The sequence below is a fragment of the Pongo pygmaeus genome, chromosome 21 (genome assembly GCF_028885625.2).
Source record: "Pongo pygmaeus isolate AG05252 chromosome 21, NHGRI_mPonPyg2-v2.0_pri, whole genome shotgun sequence".
NCBI lineage: Eukaryota > Metazoa > Chordata > Mammalia > Primates > Hominidae > Pongo > Pongo pygmaeus.
Window position 1 is genome coordinate 33,389,525 of NC_072394.2, and position 20,798 is coordinate 33,410,322.

The window sequence follows — 20,798 nt, forward strand, 5'->3', positions numbered from 1 at the left end:
AAGTAAAAATAGAATTACCACATGATCCGGCAATTTTACTTCTAGGTATATACCCCAAAGAACTGAGGCCAGGGGTGGTGGCTCACTCCTGTAATCCCAGCACTTTGGGAGGCAAAGGCAGGCGGATCGCCTGAGGTCAGGAGTTTGAGACCAGCCTGACAAACGTGGCAAAGCCTCTTCTCTACTAAACACAGACACACACACACACACATACACACACACACAAACACACTAACCAGGTGCGGTGGTGTGTGCCTGTAATCCCAGCTACTCAGGAGGCTGAGGCAGGAGAATCGCTTGGACTCAGGAAGTGGAGGTTACAGTGAGCGGAGATTGTGCCACTGCACTCCAGCCTGGGCAACAGAGTGAGACTGTCTCAGAGAAAAAAAAAAAAAAAAAAGAACTGAAAGCAGTGTATCTTGAAGAGACATTTCCAAACCCATTTTCATAGCAACATTATTCTCAATAGCTAAAAGGTGGAAGCAACCCAAGTGTCTATCAACAGATGAATGGATAAGCAAGATGTGATATACACATGCAATAGAATATTACTCAGCTTTAAAAAGAAGGAAATTCTGATACATTCTACAATGGATAAACCTTGAGGACATGATGCAAAGTGAAATAGACCAGTCACAAAAAGTAAACACTGTATGATTCTGCTTATATGAGACATATACCATAGTCAAATTCATACATATAGAAAGCAGAATGGTTGTTGCTAGGAGCTAGGGGGAGGGGGAAATGGAGAGTTAGTGCATAGTGGATCCAGAACTTCAGTTTTGCAGGATGAAGAGTTCTCAAGATGGATGATGGTGATAGTTGCACAACAATGTGACTATACTTAATAGCAAATGAGTTGTACACCTAAAGATGGTTAAGATGGCAAATGTTATGCTATCTGTATTTTACTACAATATTTAAAAATTATATATATATATATAGAGAGAGAGAGACAGAGAGACAGAGAGACAGAGAGAGACAGAGAGAGAGACAGAGAGAGAGAGACAGAGTTTTGCTCCTGTTGCCCAGGGTGGAGTGCAATGGCACAATCTCAGCTCACCGCAACCTCTGCCTCCCAGGTTCAGGTGATTCTCCTGCCTCAGCCTCCCGAGTAGCTGGGATTACAGGCACACGCCACCACGCCTGGCTAATTTTGTATTTTTAGTAGAGATGGGGTTGCTCCATGTTGGTCAGGCTGGTCTCGAACTCCTGACCTCAGGTGATCCACCCACCTCGGCCTCCCAAAGTGCTGGGATTACAGGCGTGACCCACCGCGCCCGGCCCTCAAAATATTTTTTAATGATCCTAGGGTCCCTGACAGTTTACAGGCAGTGAGTGAGCTGAAAAAGCTGCGTACCTCCCAAGGTACTTTTGGGCCTTCTTGCTTCCAGTGGATTCCTTGCTCTTTCCTGCTTTGCAGAGCTGACCCCTGGAAGCTACTCAGTCTCCTTTGTCAGCTGGCCTGTAACTGAGGTCACCCAAGGTGAGGCACCCACAGGAAGTTGGAGGGAGAAAGGGGGAAGCCAGGCTTTTTCTTCCCAACCTTCTCTGACTTCCCTAGCCCATGCTGACTGATACAACCCCCTCATCTAAAATAGTAGCCCCTCCTTACACTTTGTCCCCTTCACTGCATGATATCATTATGTGCATTTATCTGTTTATTCATTATATATTTCCATCTACTAGAGTATAAGCTCTGTGAGGGAAGGGACTATGTCTGCTTTATTCACTGACGAATCCCCAGTCCTTAAGACAGTGCCTGGAACATAGTAGGTGCTCAGTAAAGGTTTATTGCAAAAGTGAATAAATTTAGTAGTCGAACCAAACGAGTACAAGAGAAGAGGGAAGTGCTCATTTCAGCAGCACATATACTAAAATCAGAACAATACGGAGGGCTGGGCACAGTGGCTCATGCCTGTAATCCCAGCATTTTGGGAGGCCGATGCTGGCGGATCACTTGAGGTCAGGAGTCTGAGACCAGCCTGTCTAACATGGGGAAAACCCATCTCTACCAAAAAATACAAAAAATTAGCCCAGCGTGGTGGTGTTCACCTATAATCCCAGCTACTTTGGTGGCTGAGGCAGAAAAATCGTTTGAACTTGGGAGGTGGAGGTTGCAGTGAGCTGATTGTGCCACTGTACTCCAGCCTAAGTGACAGAGTGAGATTCCATCTCAAAAAATAGAAAAGAACAGGCTGGGCACAGTGGCTCATGCCTGTAATCCCAGAGGTTGGGAGTTTGAGATCAGCCTGGCTAATATAGTGAAACCCTGTGTCTATTAAAAATACAAAATTAGCTGGGCATGGTGGCGTGCACCTGTAATCCCAGCTACTTAGGAGGTTGAGGCAGGAGAACTGCTTGTATCAGGGAGGCAGAGGTTTCAGTGAGCCAGGATCGTGCCACTGCACTCCAGCATGGGCGACAGAGTGAGACTAGGTCTCAAAAAAGAAAAAAAAAAAAAAAGAAGAAGAAAAACTCTGAGGAGCATATGACAGGTAATCACAGTCTGAAATGAAAGCCAGAGAGGTCAAAGACCTCCAAGTCACACAGCAAATCCTCCACTGACCTCAAACCCAGGTCTCTGTGTATTCTGGGTTGTATCCAGCTCTATACAGAGACCCTTGGCCTTGGGTTTTCTGGAGGAGAAAGAGCAAAACTTGACATTTAGTTAAAAGGAAACCCTGAAAACAGCTGAGGGTGAGAAACTGGGTTGCTAAGAAACCCCCAAGGATGGGGGAGAGGGTTGGCATCCATTGCTAGGCAACCTAGAAGAAGCTAGACAGGCAGGTTTGGCTACAGACACCTTTCTCCTCCTTTTCATAGACTCCTAGAATGCCAGGCTAGATATGCTCTTAAGAGACATCTAAGGCTGGGTGTCGTGGCTCACACCTGTAATCCCAGCACTTTGACAGGCCGAGGCAGGTGGATCATTGAGGTCAGGAGTTCAAGACCAGCCTGGCCAACATGGTGAAACTCTGTTTCTACTAAAAATACAAAAAAATTACCTGGGCCTGGTGGTGCATGCCTGTAATCCCAGCCACTCGGGAGGCTGAGGCAGAAAAATCACTTGAACCCAGGAGGCAGAGGTTGCAGTGAGCCGAGATCACAGCACTGCACTCCAGCCTGGGCGACAGAGTGAAACTCGGTCTCAAAAAAACAAAAACAAAAGCAACAAAAACAAAAACAAAAAACAAAACAAAACAAAAAGAGACTTCTAGTCCAACCACCTAATCATACAGATGGGGAAACTGAGGCCTCGAAAGGCAAGGTAATTAGCCCAAAGTCCCTCTAATTCCTCCACATGAGCAAAGATAAATAGCATGGGTGAGGCGGGAAGCATTGTCACTAGAGAGTGGCCTGGCGTAGCTGAGGATAAAGTGACCGAAGATAAATCTATAAAAGAGTGAGAGAGTCAACTGCAAAATGCCTTGAATTTCAAGAGTTTATCCTGAGGGTAGTAAGGGGCCATCAAAAGGTTTACAGCAATGGTCAGGTTTGTGTTTTCAAAGGACCCCGGCTGGGCATGGTGGCTCACGCCTGTAATCCCAGCACTTTGGGAGGATGAGGTGGGCAGATCATATGAGGTAAAGAGTTCAAGACCAGCCTGACCAACATGGTAAAACCCCGTCTCTACTAAAAATACAAAAATTATCCAGGTGTGGTGGCATATGCCTGTAGTCCCAGCTACTCAGGAGGCTGAGGCAGGAGAATCACTTGAACCCAGGAGGCGGAGATTGCAGTGAGCCGAGATTGCGCCATTGCACTCCAGCCTGGGCAATAGAGCGAGATGCGGTCTCAAAAAAAAAACGAAGACCCCTTGGAGGCTGGGCACACTGTCTCACACCTGTAATCTCAGCACTTTAGGAGGCCAAGGCAGGAGGATCTCTGGAGGCCAGGAGTTTGTGACCAGCCTGGGCAACATAGCAAGACCCCATGTTTACCATTAAAAAAAAAGACTCCTTGACCCCTTGGGCTGCAGTGTGAAGACTCGGGATAAAGTCCAAATACCTTCAAGGTCCTTCTCACTCTTGCCCGTCACCCTCCTCTCTCCACACCGTCCCTGCAAGCTGGTTAGCTTCTGTGTCAGCCACTCTTACCAGGTCTTCCCATGTACTGTTGCTTGCATTTGTAAAGTCCTTTCCTTCACCTCACTCTTCCTTATACTATTGTTCCAGTTATTGCTTCATAACAAACTGCCCCAAAACCTAATAGTGTGGACAACTGCCATCTCATTATGTTCGTGGACTCTGTGGGTCAGGAATTCAGACAGGACATAGAAGGGATGGCTTGTCTCTGCTCTGTGATGGCTGGGCCTCTGCTGGGAAGGCCCTCCAACAGCTGGGAGTGACTTGAATTACGAGGGGCTGGAATCACCTGGAGGCTTCTCCACTCATATAAGTCTGGTGCCTGGGCTCAGCTGTCACCTGGAGCACCTACCTACACATGGTCTTCCCACATGGCCTGGGCGGCTTCACCACATGGCAGTCTTGGCTGTTGGCCTTTCAACTTGGCGGTTCAGCGCGACTTAGCCTTGGAAATCCTGCAGCATCATGTCTGCTGTGTCCTGTTGGTTACAAGTGGATCAAGAAGGCCCAGCCCAGATTCAAAGGGAAGGTAATTTAAAGGAGGAATGTCAAAGAACGTGTAGCCATGTTCTAAGGTCATCACATCCTACTGAGGTTTCAGGCCACAGCTTAAACATCACCTCCTCCAGGGAATGACCTGACCACGCCCCACTCCATGTCTGGGTTAAGCATCTCCTCAGTGTTCTCCCAGACTCACTGTCCATCGCCAGCAAAGCATTTCCATTCCTGGGTTTATGTGTCTCCTCAGCCCTGTGAGCTCACTGAGGACAAATCATGTTTTTCACTTTTGTATGCCCTGCACCTAGCACATGGCCTGGTCAAGGCAAACCTTCCCCACCCTGCCCCCCTTTTTTTTTTTACAGGCAGGGTCTAACTCTGTTACCCAGGCTGGAGTATAGTGGCGTGACCATGGCTCACTACAGCCTTGAACTCCTGGGCACAAGAGATCTTCCCGGCTCAGCCTCCTGAGTAGCTGGGACTATAGGCTCATGCCACTGTGCCTGGATAATTTTTTAAATTGTATTTTTTAGAGGCAGGGCCTTGTTTTCTTGCCCAGGCTGGTCTCAAACTCCTGGCTTCAAGTGATCCTCCCACCTCGGCCTCCCATAGTGCTGGGATTACAGGCAGGAGACACCATGCCCAGCCCAGACCCTTAATAATGTTTGTTGAATGGGTGGGTGAATGTGCTAAGGCATGGAGTCCAATCCAGAGTCACTCTTTCGTTATGAAGCTTACATACAAATTGGAGAGAGAGAGACAAAAAATAAAAACGACATGTGATAAATGCCAGATAGTGATAAATGCTATTAAGAAAAATAAAGCAAAGTAACAGGATAGTTTATGGAGGATGTTACTTTATACGGATGGTCAGGGAGGACAATGTGAGGTACTCCCTGTGCCTACTCCAGGGCACTTTGAGGTAGTGCCCTGGGAGCTGAGACCAGAAGGAAGTAAGACATGTGGCTATCTGGAGGAAGAGTATTTTTTTGTTTGTTTGTTTCTCGAGACGAAGTCTCGCTTTGTCTTGCCCAGGCTGGAGTGCAGTGATGTGATCTCAGTTCACTGCAGCCTCTGCCTCGTGGATTCAAGCGATTCTCCTGTCTCAGCCTCCTGAGTAACTGGGACTGCAGGCATGTGCCACCACGCCCAGCTAATTTTGTATTTTTAGTAGAGACGGGGTTTCGCCACGTTGGCCAGGCTGCTCTCGAACTCCTGACTTCAGGTGATCCACCCACCTGGACCTCCCAAAGTGCTAGGATTACAAGCGTGAGCCACCGCGCCCAGTCGGAGGAAGGGTATTTTAAGCAGAGGGAAAAGCATGTACAAAAGCCTTCAGGCAGAAGTGTGATTGGCACTTTTGAGGAACAGCAAGGAGACCAGTGTGACTGGGCATGTGAGAAACAGAAAAAGCAGAAGATGAAGCCCAGGCTGAGCCACAGGCCACTTCTCATGGGGCTTTGCAGGCCATGCTGAGGACTCTGGCTTCTACTGAATGAGAGTCTTTGGAGAGTTTTGAACAGTGGCAGGGTATGCTGGGATTTACAGTTTAACCAGATCACTCTGGCTGCTGTGTGGACAATAAGACTATGAGTGGGGCAAAGGAAAACGCAAGGAGCCCTTCGTATGACCTTATATCCTGGACCCAGAGGCCATGGAAGATGTGAGAAGTGACAAGACACAGGGCATATTTTGAAGGTAGAGCCAACAGGGTATAAGGGAGATGGTGCTGGGAGGAAAAGAGGCATCAAGGATAACTGAGAGGCTTTAGCCTTTCATTTCACATCAGCTGTGAAGATGTGGTGTGCAGAAGCAGGCTTGGGAGCACTGTGGAAACAAGAGTTCATTTTTTGGTATGTCAAGTTTGAGGTGCCAATTAGATATACCAGTGGAGATGACAAGAAGGCAGCTAGTCTAGCCATGTCTGAGATGGAGATGTAGACCTGAGAATTCTCAGCTATCGACACTTCAGCTTCCCAAGTAGCTGAGACTACAGGTGTGTACCACCATGCCTGGCTAATTAAAAACAAAAAAAAATTTAGTAGAGATTAGGTCTTGCTATGTTGGCCAGGTTGGTCTCGAACTCCTGGACTCAAGAAATCCTCCCACCTTGGCCTCCTGAAGTGCTGGGATTACAGGTGTGTGATAAGCAGAATTCTAAGATGGCCCCCAAGATTCCTAGTCTCTGGTGTAGCTGCCCTAGACAGCCTCCTCCCTTTGAGTGTGGGCAAATCTAGTATGATAGCTGTCACTCTTATAAGGCTACAATACACTGCAAAGGTGAAGGGATTTTTTGCAGATATAAAATCCCACATTAGTTGATGTCTAATCAAAAAGGAGATTTTCCTGGGTGAGTCTGACCTAATTAGGGAAGGCTTTTTTTTTTCCTTTGTCTCTTTTTTTTTCTTTTTCTTTTCTTTTTTTTTGAGACAGAGTCTCGCTCTGTCGCCCAGGCTGAAGTGCAGTGGCTTGGTCTCGGCTCACTGCAACCTCCACCTCTCAGGTTCAAGTGATTCTCCTGCCTCAGCCTCCCAAGTAGCTGGGATTACATGCGACTGCCACCATGCCGGGCTAATTTTTGTATTTTTAGTAGAGAAGGGGTTTCACCATTTGGCCAGGCTGGTCTCGAACTGCTGACCTCAGGCGATCCACCCACCTTGGCCTTCCAAAGTGCTGGGATTACAGGCGTGAACACACCATGCCCGGCCAGGAGAGGCTTTTAAAAGAGAGCTTAAACCTTCCCTGAGCCAAGTGACTCCAAGCAGCAGAAAAATTCTCCTCTGGCCCTTGACAAAATAAGTTGCAATATTGTGAGAAGGCTGGGGAGGTCCTGTGGGGGCCATGTGGCAAGAAACTGAGCAGCTTGTAGTAATCAAGAGTGGTACTAACTGACAGCCAGCAATAGAACAGGGATCTCTGTCCTATAAGCACAAGGAACTGAATTCTGCCCACTACCGTGAGAGCTTAGAAAAGGCTGCTGAGCTCCAGGAAGGAATGCGGGCCACCAGCACCCCAGTTGCTGCCTTGTGAGATCCTGAGCAGAGACCCAGCTAAGGCATGATGGACTCCTGACCCATGGAGACTGAAATAACAAATGCATGTTGTTTTACACTGCTAAGCTTGTGGCGATTTGTTACGCAGCAATAGATGAGAAACAATACATCAGCGTATGGTGTTTTGAAAGCCTTGGAAGCAGGGTGGCTCACACCACCCAGGCAAGGGGCATGACCCAGCAACGAGTCAATGCATGAATGGAGTGAGACTGGAGTGGGACTCAGTTCTTTGGCCTGGGACACACCCTGACTCCCACCTCCCAACTGCACAGAACCTTGGTTCTACTCCTCTTAGCCACTAGGTGGCCCCAGAGACCCCATAAGGAGTTGTCTCCCTGACCTTTCGGGTCAGCATCTGAAATGGAAGGAACCAAAATGAGATGGTCCCTCTTCTAGTCCTATTACCAACTCCCAATACGGCCCACAAAGGGCAAGAGGCTTGCCCAAGGTTCCACAGCTCTAGCATTATCTCCGGTCAGGCATCTTACCGTGCACCCCATTCCAGGCTATTCTGTAAGACAAACTCAGATGACGACCTCCCTCCCATCTGCTTTTACCAGGGGACGGACTGGCAGTGAGAATGGCATCAGCAGGGGGCCCTGGAGGGCCTGCGGGCTGAGGCTGGAGTCTCTAATTGACATGACTGGTGTGCAGACTAGGAAAGTGTGCAGCCCCTAGGTTGGTGCTGATGGCATCGGTGAACAGACTCTTGACATTGGGATATATCCGACGGGCCTAGCTGCAGTTGCTGGGCCACTGACCCAATTCCCTTTGTCCAGTCTCTTGAACCCTTTGTTGTAGACTGGGTTTCTCTAGAAACAGACAATGAGACTGAGTTTGGGTTGCAAGATGTTTATTAGGAATAAGCACCTGTGAAAAGAAGAGGAAGCAGGCCTGGGCATAGGAAGTCAAACTGTGCTGCAGGCCTCACGAAGCCCTGGCTGACTTGGGCCTGCTGGGAGTACTGTCTGTCAGTGTCTGTCCCATGTTAGATTGAAATGACCAGGTGTTTATACCATACCTCACTCAGACTACAGGCTGCCCCAGGAAGGGCGTGGTCTCAGGTGAAGTGGCTCTCTGCAGCTGCGGCCACCCTGATGGCACTTCCCATAGCTGGGGAAGTCCTCCCTCGAAGGGAGTTCTGCGGGCAGGTGTCCCTATCTTCCACACCTTCTCAACTCTACCTCCTCTTATAGGATTTTTTTTTTTTCTTGGCCAGCTTGCTTTCAACCAGAGAGGCTGAGAAGAAGCAGTCACTGTAATTTCCACACTCAGCCCTGGCTCCTACTGGGAAAACAGAGGCTTTGTCCCAGCTTAGGAATACAGTGGATCTGACAGATGAAGAATTAGGGGGAGGGGTGTCAGAGGGACAAAGGAGGGAAAAGCCTTGGACTCAGCTGTAAAACACCAGTCAGAACCTCAAAGACAAGAATCACTACACTTCTGTTGCCCTTTGGTCATTCAGTTCATCTACTCTGCAGGCCAATGTGTGCCAGGCACTGGGACCAATCCCACCACTCCAGGCCCTCAGCTGGGGGCCTAACACAATCTGCAGATTCAAACAGGGAGGGAGAGGCAGGACCCCGAAGCTATGCTTCACCAGGAGGCCGAACCAAGCCCTGTCTCTGACCCTGGCTGCTTGCAGGCCCTCCTGTAAGTTGCTTTCCCGCCTGACCCTGTTTCCTCCTCTGACAATGGAGTAACACAATGGGCACCATGTTGAATGCTTCTCACCTCAAACTTCATTTCATCCTGTGAAGCAGCTACTATTATTATCCCCATGTTACACATATGGAAAGAGTTGGGACTTAGTTAATTTGCTCAATCCAGGTCACACGGGTGCTCAGTGGTGGAGCTGGGCTTTGAGTCCAGACAGTGTGGCCCAATCTTGCTTCTTAATCCTCAGTAAAGGCACAGAAAGGCATGGTCAAGCCAGCCCCCTCGGACCAGACCTGCCTTCATACTTGTTTCATTTGGCCCACAGAGATTTAAAAATACAAGTCAGCTTTCATTTTGAAATTAAGATGACTCAGAAACATCCATCCAGCTTCTCTTGAAAAATCTGGCCACCTGGCCACTGTGGACTGCATTCCCACAGGGTCACAACTGGCAGGAGGTAGGCCCCTTGAAGTGGGTCATGACACCAGTGTCCACCCAGAGTCACTCGTCTATGTTACCTGCCTGGTCCCTACAGGGATGAGTTTGCTATTCTTCATGAAGGCCAGGAAGTCCTGACATAGAGGCCTAGACAGGCCAGGTGGCTTGCCCTGGGACACCCAGCTCCGGCCCAAATCACACGGACTTGAATCTGGCAAACTGTTTAGGGAGGGTTGAGGAAGAGCACAGACATGCAGAACCACAGGGCAAGGTCGGGGCAAATACACTTTATTCAGTCCTGGCATCAGACTGGCGGAGTCCTGCTGTGGGTGCCAGTGCCCCAGACGGAGGGACCCCACCCCTCAGCTACGAGACTAGTTCTCCAAGACCACAGACAGTGACATCTCTTCACTCACATGACGTTTTTTTTTTTCATTGTCTTTTTTTGTTGTTGTTGTTTTTCTTAAAAAAAAAAAAAAAAAAAAAAAGAGAGAGAGAGAGAAAGAAAGAGCGCAAGAAAGGCCCAGAGCCGGAGCACCAAGCTTAAAGGAGGCAGCTGGTGGCTTTGTCAGCGACGGGAACGCGTGGGGCAGAGACCTGCAGAGACCCTGGGCAGGGGTCCGGAGGACTCTGGGACCGTTTGTTCCTGAGATTTGTGTGTGTGAATGAGAGTGTGTGAGCCACCCGGGAGGGTGAACACACGCCGGTGAGATACAGGTAGTGAGGGCAAGGGGGGTGTGGGGAGGCCGGAGGGGCGGGGCTGGGCAGTGAGATGGCGGCGTGAGAGGGGTCACAGCATCAGGGACAGGGCTCCGGAGGGCACCCTGAACTGGACACAACTTCCTCCTAACAGCAGCGTTCTCCCCATTTCTCACGTGTAAAAACCGAGGTGCAAACGGCCCATCTCTACTCGGAATCCATTCTCAGTCTCACTGGCCAAGTCGATGGTCTCTCCCAAACCAGATGTTTAAAAGCGAGTGTCTTCCTGCCATCACATCTGCTATCCACGCCTCAGTCCCAAACCCCTAGCACCAAAGTGCCTCAGTTTTTCCCGCTGAATACTGCAGCTTGAGTACTGAGGGTGGACCTGGGTGACAGGAAGGGCCGGTGGGCTTAGAGAGGAGCCCAGGTTGCGGGTGCCCTGAGGTGAGGGGGCACTTCCCAGGAGGGGGTGGGGAAGGAGCAGCAGGGATCCTGTCCCCAAACAGACTGGTAAGGTGTCTTGGTTTTTAATTTTCTTGGGTGGTCCCTTCCTCTACTGCTGGATTTCCAGAGAAAGACCCTACCTCCCAATTCCCAGTTGGGGGAAAAAAGGGACGTATAGATAGGCTGTAGAGGCAGCCACGCGACCGGAGAGGTGGTGCGCGTGGGTGTAGGAGACCCCATACCGGAAAAGGGGCTATGCCACTTGGGAGAGTTTCAGGCCCAAACCAACCCTTCCGAGTGCTCCTCCCATTAAGGCAGCGACGCCCCGTTGGGTGGAGAGGAAACCTAGGGCTCCCGGATCAAAGGATTTCCCAGGATCGCTCTACATTCGCCCCCGCTTTTGCCTGGAGCGGGCGAAGAGTGCGGCTCCACTGGGACCAGCCCCCTCCTCCCCAGAAGCATTAAGCATGCGCATGAAGGGGGTGGGCCCCAGCGGAGGGGCGGGCCCTAGCGCTCCGGGGATAAAAGGAGTGCGCCCCTCCCCCCAGGGAAGGGAGGGGCACAGGAGGAGCGTGCGTTGCCACCCAGCCGCATCGCCCCCCTAACCCAGAGAAGGCAGGCTGGGCGAGGGAGGAAAGATTCCGGAGCAAAGGAGGGGGCGGGTCCTCCGGCCACGAGGAGGGGCGTGTGCAAAAGGGGGGAGGGGTGCAGGTCTGTAGGAGAGGACGGGAGGTGTATCGGAGGGGGTTGGCTGCTGGTGGCTGTGCAGGAGGGGGCAACGTGGGGAGGGGCTTGGGTGTCAGGGAAGGGGTGGGGGTTGGGCTGCCTTGGGGTGTGTCTGCGGGGGAGGGGCATGTCTGGATCTGAGGGGGGATGGGCACGTCCAGGAGGGGGGAGGCTGCGCGGGAGATGGGGTGCCAGCCTCGGCCTCCGAGGGGCCCCAATACCTGATTCCTGTATGTAAACAGCTGGTTTGGGGGCGTGCGCGCCCCGCTGACGGTGGGCTCAGTAGGTGAAAACCAGGTCGGCGATGCTAGACGGGCGCCAGTCCCCCGCGATCATCTCGGTAACCTCGGGGGTGCAGTAGTCCGGGAATTCGAAGTGCGACGTGCCCGAGGGAGGCTGCAGGTCCGGGTCGCGATCCAGGGCGCTGCAGTCCAGGCCGGCGGGGCCAGGGGGCAGCCTGGACAGAAACCCCAGCGACTCCTCCCCCGACGCCACCGTCTCCTCTTCGCCTTCCTCAGCCGCTGCCGCCTCCTCCTCCTCTTCCTCCGGCTCCTCGTCCTCCGACGGTGTCGGGGAGGCAGCGGCGGCGGCCGCCCCCTCGCCCGACGGCCCTTGGGCGCGCTCCGCTTGTCCCCGGGCGGCCCGTCCCGCCGGGACCATCCTCCACAGCTCCCGCCCCGGGGTCTCGACCAGGCGCACTTCCAGCAGCTCCTCGTCGTCGTCTTCATCGTCGTCCTCGGGCGCCGCCGCCCCGCCCCCCAAAGGCCCTCCCGCTGCTCGGCGGCCTCCGCGGCCAGGCAGCTGCGGCCCGGGCTTGAGCCGGCTGCCGCCACCGCTACCACCGGGGGGGCGGGGCCGCGCCTTGGCGGGCGCCCCCTTGCTCTTTTTGCGCGGCCGGTACTTGTAGTCCGGGTAATCCGCCATGTGCTTGAGGCGCAGCCGCTCCGCCTCCCGCACGAACGGGATCTTCTCCGAGTCCTGCAGCAGCTGCCAGCGGCGGCCCAGGCGCTTGGAGATCTCGGCGTTGTGCATGTCGGGCCACTGGTCCATGATCTTCCGCCGTTCGTGCTGCGACCACACCATGAATGCGTTCATCGGCCTCTTGATGTGGCCGCTCGGGGTCTTGCACCAGCCGGGTTCGCGCGCCCCCTCCTCGGCCGGCCCGGGTCCCGGGGGCGGCGGCCCGCCGTCCCGCTTGGCCCTCGCGCCCCGCTGCTGCACCATCGCGCCTGGGCCCGGGGCCGCTAGACGCCGCCGGGGGCCGTCCGCATCCTCCGCGGCTGGGGGTGGGGGAGGAGGCAGCGGCGACGGAGGGGCGGCCCCGCCCCGCGGCTCGGCCCGGCCCCCGCGAGCTGGGGAGCGAGGAGCTGGGCGCTCGGGCCCAACGGACGGCGGGGGGAGAAGGTCAGCGCGGTCTCAGGCGGGCTCGGCGCGCCCCCGCCGCCTCCGGCAAGTTGCGTCCTGGCGCACAACACACATTGTTTTGCGGGGGCCGAGGAATCGCACCGTCCTGGCCCCCGCGGGCTCTTCCTGCAGCCTCCGGCTCTGCTGCGGCCCGCGCGCGCCGCTCCCCGCCCGGCCGCCGACGCCTTTCAGTGTCTTTCTCCCCGCGCGGCCCCGCCGGCGCGCGCACCACCCCTCCCCCTCGCCGTCTGCGGGCCGCTGCGGCGCGCGCGGGGCCGCCCCGTGTAAACACCGAGGTGCCCGCTTGGGCTGCGGCCGGGCCACGCCTCGCGCTCGGGTGCCGCGTCACCCGTTGCTGGGCAGAGAAGCCGGTATTTGCATCTCCCAATCGCTGGCCGCCGGAGGGGGGCGGGGCTCGGGCTGCGGGGCTGGGCGGTCTTGCGGCTGGGATTGGGGGAGACCGGCGAGATCGGTTTCTTTTCTTAGGTTAGGGGTTGGAAGAAGGGTAGGGGACGCGAGCCTGCTTCCATCTGACGCTGGACGCTTGTCCCTGCCCCGCGTTGCCTTTTAAATTTTAGCTCATTCCGTGACACCTGCCGTCAGGTAGGATTTCCGCCCTTTCCTCTTTCAGGGACGTCTTTTCGGACCATCCCAGAAGATAATTTGGGGGGACCAAGACTCAGGAAAGCTTCTTCTTAAGGGGAAGGACTCAGGTTGTCGTAGATGTTGCCCCCGCCTACTACACACAGGGTCCGACCACACATGGGACCAGCAAATGCTTTTGGACCCAATGAACAAATCCCTTTGTCATATATATGTATATTTAATCTCGTTCGAAGCTCCACAAGAATCCGGAGGGAGAAGGGAATATGATAATATGATGCCCACTTTCCAAATAGGAAGCACCGAGGACATGCAGACTAGGATTCGATTCCTATGCTCGCGGTCCCAGCTGTCTCTCCCCTGCTCAGCACCAAGGGTCGCGGGGCACCTCGCCTGCCAGCCAAAGGTCCTGAGCTGGGCGGACTTCCCGCTTTTCACAAACCGCAGGCGACATTCGAGGATGAGTGGGTGCGCCATTCCCAGGTCCTACCCCACCCCGTAGCCTGCGCGGTGCCCGACTTGGGCGCTTCGCCCCACCCAAGCCTGGAGAAGCGTGCAGGGGCACGGGGCGGAGCCAGTCCTGGGGGCGTGGCCGGGTGGCCGGCACGAGGCGCGTGGCGGGGAGGGGCCGCGCGCTCCCGGCTCACCACGTGTGAGCCAGTTCGGGCACCACCGGGCGTGTGCCGCCCCTGGGGGAGGTCACCTTCACGGCGTCGTGAGCATGGGCGATGGGAGGGGGCGCTGAGGCCTCGCCCTTGGGGAGCAGGAGCTGGGAGGTGCCCGGATTAGGGTCTTTAAGGTGGCATTCCGCTGGGGCGTAGCGGGCATGGTTTGGGGCTAGGAGAATGCGCCTCTGGCGGTACAGCTCACCCACTTCTGGACGAGCGAAGGCCAAGAGCCGAGCTTGAAGGTGTGGGGCGGGGAGGAAGGACCGAGGTGCGGCTCCGCGGCGCGGGGGGCGGGGTGATGCTCTGGATGGCGGGGCGCGGGGTGGGGGTGGTGGGGAGAAAGTAATTGGAGCATCCCTGGAGGGAGGGGGCGACTCTTAAAGGCACAGGGCGCTTGGAAAGAGGAGGCCCTGCTCTCGTCCAAACGGTCCCTCTGCCTTTCAGAAGCTGAGATCTGGAAAACCCTACGTGTAAAACCATTACATCTGCAGCCTGAGCAGTCTACCCGATGGAGTCACACTTCCTGAGTTCACATTCCCAGTCCCTCCTTTTCCTTATCCTGAAAATGGGGATAATTCAGTTTCTCCCTCACAAGGTTGTTTTATAGATTAAATGAGATAATGCATGTAAACACATCCTGATACCTAGTGAATGTTCAATAAAACTTATGATAGACGGGACGCGGTGGCTCACACCTGTAATCCCAGCACTTTGGGAAGCCAAGGCGGGCGGATCATTTGAGGTCAGAAGTTCGAGATCCGCCTGGCCAATATGGTGAAACCTTGTCTCTACTAAAAGTACAAAATAATGAGCCAGGCTTGGTGACGCGTACCTGTAATCCCAGCTACTCAGGAGACTGAGGTATGAGAATCGCTTGAACCTAGGAGGCGGATGTTGCAGTGAGCCGCTGCACTCCAGCCTGAGTGACAGAGTGAGACCCTGTCTAAAAAAAAACTAAAAGTTTTGAGAAACTAGATTTCCCAATAGTTACGCAGATCACCAGCAACCCAGAGACATCACCATAATGAGAAAAAAAATGGGCAGGGTGGGGACAGCTCTAAGATTTCAGAAAAGGTATCAAAGTAATGATTGTAGGACAAATAAAAGCTTTCTTGGAATTATCAACACCTTAACACTTTTCCCATAAATAAAATATTTATTTTATTTTAGATGGTGTGTGATAGGCACCACCATCTTTTCAATGCTTATGGCCTCTCAAAGATCTGTCTCTGACCCTGTAGCTGCTGCTGCTATTATTATTCCAATGTATCTGAATAGTTTCTAACCTTACTCACTGCCAAACTGATTTGGACCAGTATTTCACTCTTTATTCTCAGCAGTGAAAATGCTACATTCATTATTCAGCCCTGCCTCCTTTCCTTCTTCCATCCATGCATGCATCCATTAATAAGCATTTGACCTTGCACAGTGGTTCACGCCTGTAATCTCAGCACTTTGGGAGGCTGAGGCAGGCAGATCACTTAAGGCCAGGGGTTCAAGACCAGCCTGGGCAACATGGTGAAACCCCGTCTCTACAAAAAAAATACAAAAATTCGTTGGGCAGGGTGGTGCCTGCCTGTAGTCCTAGCTACTTGGGAGGCTGAGGCAGGAGGATTGCTTGAGCTAGAAAGGTGGAAGTTGTAATGATTGTACCTCTGCACTCCAGCCTGGGAGACAGAGACTTTATCTCAAAAAAAAAATCATAAATAAATACATAAACATTATTAATACTTACCATTCCTTAGGCCCTTTGACGGACTCTGGGGAGCTAGAGATGGTTAAAGTCTGGCTGAATCTAGGCCCTGGAAGAACCTTGGACTGCCTTCCCCAGTGTAGACACCAGGACTTATTAATGACAGAGAAGATGGTGTGGGAAGTTCAGCCGAGAAGATAATGTCTTCACTTTTGTTTTTTTCATTTTCTTCCTCAACAGACATTTATGCAGTGTGTGATTCTTTCTAAAACAACTCCCTGGAAGAGAGGACATTTAATTCAACAATTTATTGGCCACCTACTGTGCGCCAGGCAATGAACTTGGAACTGGGGCTACTGGGTTACAGCAGTGACCAAGACAGAGGTCCCTGTTCTTAAGGAGCAAGTGAGGGCAACAGAAAAGAGCAGGTAAACAAATAAGATAATTTCAGATAGTTGTGACTGCTATAAAGAAAATAAAACTGGGCTGGGTGTGGTGGTTCACGCCTGTAATTCCTGCACTTTGGGATGCCAAGGCGGGAGAATCGCTTGAGCCCAGGAGTTTCAGACCAGCCTGGGTAACATAGAGAAATCCCACCTCCACAAAAATTCAAAAATTAGCTGGGCATGGTGGCAAGCACCTGTCGTCTCAGCTTCTGGGGAGGCTGAGGTGGGAAAACGCTTAAGCCAGAGATTTTGAGGCTGTAGTGAGCTATGATGGTGCCACTGCACCCCAGACTGGGTGATGGAAAGAAGAGAGGGAGGGGCTGGGCAAGGTGGCTCACGTCTGAAATCCCATCGCTTTGAGAGGCTGAGGTGGGCAGATGCTTGAGCCTAGAAATTCAAGACCAGCCTGGGCAACATGGCAAAAGCCTGTCTCTACAAAAAATACAAAACTTAGCCAGGTGTGATGGACCGTGCCTTTAGTCCTAGCTACTTGGGAGGCTGAGGCAGGAAGATCGTTTGAGCCTAGGAAGTTGAGGCTGCAGTGAGCTGTGATCGTACCACTGCACCCCAGCCTGTGGGACAGAGTGAGACCCTGTCTCAAACAACAATGAAAAGAAAAGATAATGAGAGAGTGAGTGACTGGGACAGGGGATGATAGAGATGGGGGAGAGTTTAGATCTCAAGATAATGAAGAACCATCCATGTAAAACATTCCAGGCAGAGGAAACAGCAAGTGCAAGGGATTGGAGATGGGAAAGAGACTGGGACGAAGTATTGAGAGGACATGGACAGGCGCCAAGACCAGAGATGGGGGAGTGTACATGAGGAATACGATGCGTTTATGTTGAGCTGGAGCTGAAGGGCAATACAGTAGTTGGTCCTCAGAAGCCAAGTTATGGAGTTCCCTGGGTTGTGGGGAGCCAGGGACAGTTTTTTCGTTGCAGGATGACATGATCAGAGGTGTGCTTCAGGAAGATTAAGGAGTTTCATGTGTTGTAGTTGGATTGGAGGAGGGAAATTCTGGGGGGGAGAAGATCAGCCGGAAATTTTCTTGTGTTTCAAAAACATGTTCACAAATTCTTTTTTTTGTTTGTTTGTTTTTGAGATGGAGTCTCGCTCTGTCGCCCAGGCTGGAGTGCAGTGGCGTGATCTTGGCTCACTGCAAGCTCTGCCTCCCGGGTTCACGCCATTCTCCTGCCTCAGCCTCCCCAGTAGCTGGGACTACAGGCGCCTGCCACCATGCCCTGCTAATTTTTGTTGTATTTTTTTTAGTAGAGACAGGGTTTCACCGTGTTAGCCAGGATGGTCTCGATCTCCTGACCTCATGATCTGCCCTCCTCAGCCTCCCAAAGTGCTGGGATTACAGGCGTGAGCCACTGCGCCCGGCCCTTCACAAATTCTTTAATGTTCCTTCCTTCAAAAGGAAGAGCCTAATTCCTTCTCCCCTCCCCAGTTAAGTGTGAACTTGCCTCTAACTAATAGAATATGGCAGAAGTGATAGTTTGTGATATCTAAGATTGGACATAAAAGGCTCTATGTTTTCCTCCTGGCTGTATTATTTTGTATCATTTATTCTGGGAGAAGTCAGCTGTCATGCGAGGGCACTCAATCAGCCCTGTGGAAAGCTCTATGTGGTGAGAAACTGAAGCCTCCTGCCAACACCAACAAGGAACTGAGACCTACTGCCAATAGCCATCTGAGTGATCCATCCTGGAATGAGATCCTCCAGCCCCAGTCAAGTCTTCAGATGACTGCAGCCCTGGCCAGCATCTCAACTGCAACCTCATGAATGACCCTGAGCCAGAACCATGCAACTAAACTCTGCCTGGATTCATGACCCACAGAAACTGTGAGATGGTAGCTGTTTGCTTTGTTAAGCCTCTAAGTCTGGAAATAATGTATTAAGCAGTAGTAGACAATGAACACAAGATTATTATTCAGCTGTTGAATTGGAAGGGGAGGGGAAGAAAAAGTTTTCAGATCACAAAATATTCATTGTGTAAAACCTCAAAAATTCTGAAATTTAAGGAAAAAAAATCATTTGTTGGGAATTTGTTGGGGTTCATTGTCCCAGTGCCAAAAGACACCCACTCTTTTTTTTTTTTTTTTTTTTTTTTGAGACAGAGTCCTGCTCTGTTGCCCAGGCTAAAGAACAGTGGCACAATCTCAGCTCACCACAACCTCTGCCTCCCGGGTTCAAGTGATTCTCCTCCCTCAGCCTCCCAAGTAGCTGGGACTACAGGCATGCCTCACCATGCCCAGCTAATTTTTGTATTTTTAGTAGAGACGGGGTTTCACTATGTTGGCCAGGCTGATCTCAAACTCTTGACCCCGTGATCTGCCCGCCTCAGCCTCCCAAAATGCCAGGATTACAGGCATGAGCCACCGCTCCCGGCCGAGACACTCACTCTTAACATTTTGGTATGTTTTTTCTTTCTGTGCATTTTTTATCCAGCTGACTTTATTTTGTCTCCTGAAATCTTCATTTTGAAATTATAGCTTCAGCATTTAAGAAAATGTGTCTACAAAGTCTTTGCAAGCATAGATTTTTCCCACAGTTAGTGTACTTAGAATTTATTTGTCAAGCAATTTTGAAGAGCTTTCACTGTGAAAAACTTAATGTTAGGGCTTATTGATATTCTCTTTAAGTAGAAGTATGTTTTTTATTATTGCAAAAGTAAGATATATATATATATATATAGTGTGTGTGTGTGTGTGTGTGTGTGTGTGGAGTCTCACTCTGTCACCAGGCTGGGGTGCAGTGGCGCGATCTCAGCTCACTGCAACTTCCTCCTCCCAGGTTCAAGCGATTCTCCTGCCTCAGCCTCCTGAGTAGCTGGAACTACAGGTGCGTGCCACCACGCCCAGCTAATTTTTATATTTTTAGTACAGACGGAGTTTTGCCATGTTGGTCAGGCTGGCCTCGAATTCCTGACCTCAAGTGATCCGCCTACCTCGGCCTCCCAAAGTTTTGGGATTACAGGCATGAGCCACCACGCCCGGCCTTGTACTGAATTATATAAGGTGAAAAGTGAACGTCTCCTGTAATCTAGAAAAATGGCATTATAATGAGTAAATTTTAAATTTTAATGTAATTTTCCAGAATTTTTTTTTTTTTTTTTTTTTTGAGATGGGACGGAGTCTCACTCTATCACCCAGGCTGGAGTGCAGTGGCGCGATCCTGGCTCACTGCAACCTCCGCCTCCCGCGTTCAAGCGATTCTCCTGCCTCAGCCTCCCAAGTAGCTGGGATTACAGCCGCCCACCACCGTGCCCGGCTAATTTTTGTATTTTTAGTAGAGACAGGGTTTCGCCATATTGGCCAGGCTGGTCTGGAACTCCTGACCTTGTGATCTGCCCGCCTTGGCCTCCTAAAGTGCTGGGATTACAAGTGTGAGCCACCGCGCCCGGCCTTTTTTTTTTCGACAGGGTCTCTCCCTGTCACTCAGGCTGGGGTGCAGTGGTGCGATCACAGTTCACTGCAGCCTCAACCTCTTTGACTCAAGTGATCTTCCCACCTCAGTGTCCCAGGTAGCTGGGACTACAGACGCGTGCCACCACACTGGGCTAATTTTTTGTATTTTTTATAGAGACTGAGTTTCGCCATGTTGCCCGAGCTGGTCTCGAATTCCTGGGCTTAAGCAATCTGCCCACCTTGGCCTCCCAAAGTGCTGGGATTACAGACATGAGCCACTTCACCTGGCTGTCCAGAAATTTAAATGCTTATAAACACAGGCACACATAGTTTTTTTACACAAGTGGAATGTTACTATATGTAATTTCTAGTAACCTGCTTTTTTCACATCTCTTTCCTCTTTCCATGTAGTGCGTAGGTTCTTGTCCAGGTCTGCCGAGTATATTGTAATTCATTTAATCAGGTTTTTTTTTTTTTTTTTTTTTTTTTTGAGACAGAGTTTCACTCTTTTTGCCCGGGCTGGAGTGCAATGGCGTGATCTCGGATCACTGCAACCTCTGCCTCCTGGGTTCAAATGACTCTGCTGCCTCAGCCTCCCAAGTAGCTGGAATTACAGGCATGCATCACCACACCTGGCTAATTTTGTATTCTTATTAGACATGGGGGTTTCACCATGTTGGTCAGGCTGGTCTCGAACTCCTGACCTCAGGTGATCTGCCCACCTCGGCCTCCCAAAGTGAATCAGTTCCTTCTTGAAAGACATTTTGATTGTTTTACCCCTTTTTGCTATTATAAACAATATGGCAGTGAACACCTTTGTATGTATGTTTTTGGCCACTTGTCATTTATTTATTTATTTATTTATTTAGAGATGGAGTCTTGCTCTGTCGCCAGGCTGGAGTGCAGTGGTGCGATCTCGGCTCACTGCAATCTCCACCTCCTGGGTTCAAACGATTCTTTTT

General features: G+C 51.6%; 1 protein-coding gene and 1 long non-coding RNA gene across 3 annotated transcripts; one reads left to right on the plus strand and one right to left on the minus strand.

Moving 5' to 3' along the window:
- Positions 1–8,640: 8,640 nt before the first annotated feature.
- On the minus strand, positions 8,641–13,230 carry SOX12 (SRY-box transcription factor 12). Its single transcript, XM_054466839.2, has one exon. The coding sequence runs from the start codon at positions 12,830–12,832 to the stop codon at positions 11,888–11,890; it is 945 nt and encodes a 314-aa protein (XP_054322814.1). The 5' UTR covers positions 12,833–13,230; the 3' UTR covers positions 8,641–11,887.
- A 212-nt stretch (positions 13,231–13,442) lies between these two features.
- LOC129021449 (uncharacterized) lies at positions 13,443–20,798 on the plus strand. Of its 2 annotated transcripts, none has more exons than XR_010125154.1 (3): positions 13,443–13,615; positions 16,217–16,404; positions 17,695–20,798. It is a non-coding gene; the product is annotated as an uncharacterized LOC129021449 (long non-coding RNA). The 2 variants fall into 2 exon arrangements; XR_008496069.2 differs by having other exon boundaries at positions 18,007–20,798.